At 46.8% G+C, this 5,333-nt stretch overlaps 1 protein-coding gene across 1 annotated transcript; it reads left to right on the forward strand.

The window, feature by feature from the left end:
- The first annotated feature begins 1,048 nt into the window (after window positions 1-1,048).
- On the forward strand, window positions 1,049-4,242 carry LOC123078884 (protein PLASTID TRANSCRIPTIONALLY ACTIVE 16, chloroplastic). Its single transcript, XM_044501530.1, has 4 exons — window positions 1,049-2,047; window positions 2,143-2,211; window positions 3,395-3,453; window positions 3,644-4,242. Exons 1-4 carry the CDS (start codon window positions 1,178-1,180, stop codon window positions 4,140-4,142), a joined length of 1,497 nt encoding a protein of 498 aa, XP_044357465.1. The 5' UTR covers window positions 1,049-1,177; the 3' UTR covers window positions 4,143-4,242.
- Window positions 4,243-5,333: the final 1,091 nt, after the last annotated feature.

Below are 5,333 nucleotides of genomic sequence, written 5' to 3' on the forward strand. Positions count from 1 at the left end.
GAAGATTGAGCAACATAGTTGGTTTGATAGATGTGCCCAACCTTTCTTTGTATGATTGCCAAATGACAGCAGCTTTTTGGTCATGAGAAGTGTGCATAGTTCCATCATCAGTGGTGATGGAGGAGATATAGTTTCTCCTATAATTCATAGTGGCCATGGCATGGAGAAGTTTAGAATTTTCATCTCCAAACAGATTCTTCTCTTGTATCTGCTTTTCCAGTATATTCTCTTTGCTTCAAGTAGCTTTAATATATGATTCTTCAATATATTCCTGAAATTATTCTCCATAATTGATAAATTTCTCTGGTCTTCAATCCCATCAATAAGAGTCATCACATAGTTGCATTTTTCAATGGTGGAGTCATGGTGGTGATCTTAGTGAGGCGGCGTGGGTGGCGTCAAGACCGCGGTGGCGCATGTTGTTGGGCGCCGAGGTGGCTGGTTGGCTCCGTCCCGGTTGGGCAGTGGGGTTTGGAGTGCGGGAAAAATCCTTGCCGGTTCTTCCGGCTTCAATGCGGTGACACCTGTGGGTGCCGCCATTCCTTCCCGGAGGGTGTCAGAGGTATCCACCCCCACTCCCATGTGCCGGGGGAAACCCTATGACATTTGTGGGCAGCGGCGCCGTCGGCGTCGCATTCTTTCTTGAAGGTGCTGCTTGATACGCGGTGGATCAGAGCTTTGGTCTGTGGTGGGTCAATTCCGAAGGGCGAAACGGTTGCCAGTCATCCGTGCTTTGTCGAGCTGCCGTTGTTGGCATTTGTTTCTTCTTCTTTGTTCTTTCTCTTTTCTTTTGGACTTGTTGTGCTACTCGCCCCAACAATTGCTATGTGATCGGGGTTGGTTGCTTTGTACCCTGTAATACAAAGCGGAGGAAATCTTTTTGGGTAAACCTGGTTACTCACGAAAAATATAATATATAAACCCGGATTAAGGAAAAACATGCGATCTTCGCCGTGGGTCCAAGGACATGGACGAGGGGCGTGCTGACGGCCAGCGATTCCCCGCGAAGGAGATAAACGGTGGCCTACATGGCCTCCCGCGATAGGCTCCTTCTCCACCTCCCCCAATCCAGACATGCCATCCCACGCTCGCGCTACCCATCGCCACCTCTTCCTCATCTCACGGCGCCCATGCCCACCACCTGTTCGACCTCCTGACGCCAGCCTGTCAGCCCGCCATGCCGCCCGCGCTCACCTCCAACCCCCCTTCCTTCCGGCCCTTATCCTCCCCTCTCCGCCGCCGCGCCCCATCCTTCCTCTGCCGCGTCGGCGCCGGCAAGCCTGGGGCGGATGAGGAGGCCAAGAAGAACCCCTTCTTTGTCGACTTCAGCGGCAAGTTTGAGGACGCCAAGTCACTGATACCGGCCTTCCCATCGCCGGGAACAGGGTCCCTGTTTGCCGGAGGGAGGGGAAAGAAGGACCAACAGACGGTGTTCGTGGCGGGCGCCACGGGGCAGACGGGTGTCCGCATTGCACAGACGCTGCTGCGGCAAGGTTTCGCCGTGCGCGCCGGGGTTCCGGACCTCGTGTCGGCACAGGAGTTGGCTCGGCTCGCCGCCGCGTACAGACTCATATCCCCCGCGGAGGCACGCCGGCTCAACGCGGTGGAGTCGGATTTTGATGACACTGAGGCTATCGCCAAGTCCATCGGCCCAGCGGCCAAGGTGGTGATCACGGTCGGCCCGGTCGAGAAGGGATTAGAGGGCGGGCCGGTCACTACCGAGGATGCGCTCCGGGTAGTGCAGGCTGCGGACCTCGCCGGCGTGGCACATGTTGTGGTGGTCTACGACGAGGGCGCCGGTGGCGTCAATGGGGCTTCCACGAACAGTGTGCTTAATGGGTTCACGTCTTTTTTCTCGAACCTCTTCTCCCGCGTGCAGACTCTGCCGCTAAGTGAATTTTTGGCCAAGGTGGTAGAGACCGATGTCAATTACACGCTAGTCAAGGCGTCACTCACTGAAGACTACGACCCTGAGAGCTCGTATGGGCTGGTCCTGGCCAAAGAGGGTTCGTCCAGCACCACGACTTCCTCCACTGACACTGGCAAGGTAGTTTAAAGCTGTGATAGTACAATGCAGTTCACATGAAGCTTTGTGCCGTTGCTTTCTCTTAATAATATGCATTGCTTTGTGTGTTTTGGTAGGTGTCCAAGTTGCAGATTGCTTCCCTTGTGGCTGATGTTTTCTCCAACATTGAGATCGCAGAGAACAAGGTAATGAAACTTCACACACAAAGGAATACCTTATTTAGTTTTTCATAGGCAGTTCAATCCAGGGTTTTGTCGGAGTTTCATGAGGAGCTCTATCTATCCTAGCACCGTCGCATGGGGTTTTCATGCTTAACAAGAATCCGATTGCTTACATTGACTGTTTGGTTATCAAATTTCATGAAAGACGTTATTAATTGAAACGTGGAAAATGTGCGCATACAAAAAATCATGCAATATATTGTATTGCTTGCATTACCTTGCAGTACAATCTTGTACCGCATCCCAGTTTTGCACTATTGTTCTAATTTCACAATCATTTGTACTGCCTGCACAGTTTGGGCAGTAAAAATGGTGCACTGCTTCTGAGTTTTTCTCTGGTGAGGCACAATGCATCATTCGGGGGAAGAACAAATAGTGAAGCGAAGGCAATTCAAAAATAGCATGGAATAATTATTCTGCCACCGATTGCAGAACAACATATGTACTGCATGGTGGCGCAATTCTTAGCGAGAACGCAAAATTCTTCTTCTGCGTTTCAGTTAGAACAACGCTTCTGAGACCAATGAACCACCCCCTTTGCTTAAATCGACAGTAAATTTTGTATTGCATGTCGTAGAAGTGCGGCGAACAAATTATGAAAATGTTGACTTTATTGTTTAAAACAAAAGTGTATGTCATAATAAAACCATGCATGCAGTAAAAATGTGTGGACCACCAAATAGTTTTACTACACTGTGGCAACACTGAATACTACATGGGATTCGAAACGGAAGCTTTACACGATCTAAGCTCTTCTATTCATCTGGCTATGCACATTTTTTACGCTAAAGGGCATCAAAATATAGCATCAAAGGGATATAGTCGTAATAAGCATACACCCAGCTTCTACTTAAATTTGCTATGCACATGCTTGTTTATTTAGGAAAAGTGTAAGATTTTGCTAAACTAAATTCCTGATAGTGAAGACATCGTGTCAAAAAATTTAGTCCTAATTCCTAGTTGTTTGTGATCAGGCCTTGTTGGTTGCGAATGTGCTTTTCTTGAAAACTTGTATTCACAAGTTTGTGTATACCATTAGATGCTATGTATGATGACAGAAAAGACGCCCTATAATTCAAATTTAGTTTTACGTATGGGTCCTTATTTACTCAACTTTAGTTTTCCCAATGATATTTCTCGTTTCCAGGTTGTGGAAGTTTCAACTAGCTCCTTGGGAAAATCCAAGCCCACAGTGGAGGCACTAACGTGAGTTGGCTAACCAAAATTTCTCCGCCTAATTCTTTCTTGAATCCTTTGATACTGATAGCCTTTTTATGTGGCACTTTAATAAGAGAACCGTGCTTATATTGTGCTACATAGTGACTTTCTAAACGCATGGAATTCAATTCTTTGTATTGCTACTTGAAAAACCATTCTTATCTCCATCCCTCTTCAGAGCTATTCCTGAGGACATTAGAAGAAAAGAGTACCAAGAAGCTGCTGCAAATACGAGGGCACAGGAGGAAGCCCTGGCCTCCCAGCGAGCTGCTGATGCAGAAGAACCCACCAGTAAGCTCAAAACCGAAGGGAAGGATACGACCTCAGAAGAGGCAGGCGCAAGTCCGGTGAACGAGGCGCAGGCCTCGCTGGAGAACCTTCTAACCAGAGCCAAGGGGCTCAAGCTTAACACTGACTTCTCCTGGGACAAGTTCAGCACACAGCTTGCAGCCGTAGGAGCGACTGCGCGGAGCTCGGACGAGGAGGAACCAAGAGCCCAGATCGCCACGGTGAGAGGCCAGGCCAAGGCCAAGAAGCTGGCACCGCAGAGGGCCGTCGTGAAGCCGGTGGCGCAGAAGGTGAAGCAGGCAACAATGCAGCCGGCTCCCAAGAAGGAGGTGAGGCCCGTGTTTGGGGGACTCTTCAAGCAAGAGACTATCTTTGTGGACGAGGACTGAGCATCGCAGCAGCTTTTCTTCTTCTTCTTTTTGTGAAGGCCCTGATGTATCCTTGAAATATATATATAAATATAAATTAAAGATTAACGGTCGAATCCAATATTCTGCAGTAGCCGTGCTTTGCCCCTGTCCGAGACTTGTCATGCCTTCGTTTTGTTGGGCCTGCTTTGCAGATATTATTCGCTCTTACGGAGTAGGTTTGAAATTAGAGCCAAGTCAATCAGCTCTAACGTTTGGTTTGTGGAGTTTGGCTGATTCAGCACCAACAAGCTTGTGGTGTATATGAGATATATATCAATAAAGCTTCAATGCACTGTTTTTTTTATGGACACTGCACTGGTTCTTGTGTGTGTGCGAGACACAAATCAAGAGTGAGAAAAGGGAGCTGTGTGAAGCAGCCAAAAAGAGAAGAGAGCTGACAAAATCAGCTCCAACATTACCTAGAACAATTTGAACATATTTGTCACTATACCAATGACTGTGGCTGGTAAATCTAAATATGGTTTTCGCAAAATAAAATAAAATAAATATGGTCAGAATTAGGTGACGGTGATGCCAAAAGAAAGGGTAACTGACCAAAATAAAAGGCTTGCGAATTAACAGAGCCATCCTTAATACATGAGACAAGTAGACCGACTCATCCATGCATCTACTACTATTACTCCGCACATCGATCACTATCCAGCATGCATCTAGAGTATTAGTTTATAAAAAACGGAGTAACGCCTTAAGTAAGATGACATGATGTAGACAAAGTAAACTCACGCATGAATAAACCCCATCTTTTTTCCTTAATGGCAACAATACAAATACGTGTCTTGTCTCCTTCTGTCGTTGGGATATAGATCACCGCAAGATTGAACCCATCACAAAGCACCTCTCCCATTGTAAGAAAAATCAATCTAGTTGGTCAAACCAAATCAATTGATCGGAGAGAAATACAAAGTTATAATAATCATGCATAAAAGAGTTCAGAGAAGACTCAAATAATATTCATGGATAATCTGATCATAAACTCACAATTCATCGGATCCCAACAAACACACCGCAACAAGTCATTACATCCAATAGATCTCCAAGAACATCGAGGAGAACATTGTATTGAAGATCGAAGAGAGAGAAGAAGCCATCTAGCTACTAGCTCCCATAGGTATGTTGTAAAGTACTCACACATCATCGGAAGGGTGGCAA

Source organism: Triticum aestivum, chromosome 3D (assembly GCF_018294505.1).
Source record: "Triticum aestivum cultivar Chinese Spring chromosome 3D, IWGSC CS RefSeq v2.1, whole genome shotgun sequence".
Lineage (NCBI taxonomy): Eukaryota > Viridiplantae > Streptophyta > Magnoliopsida > Poales > Poaceae > Triticum > Triticum aestivum.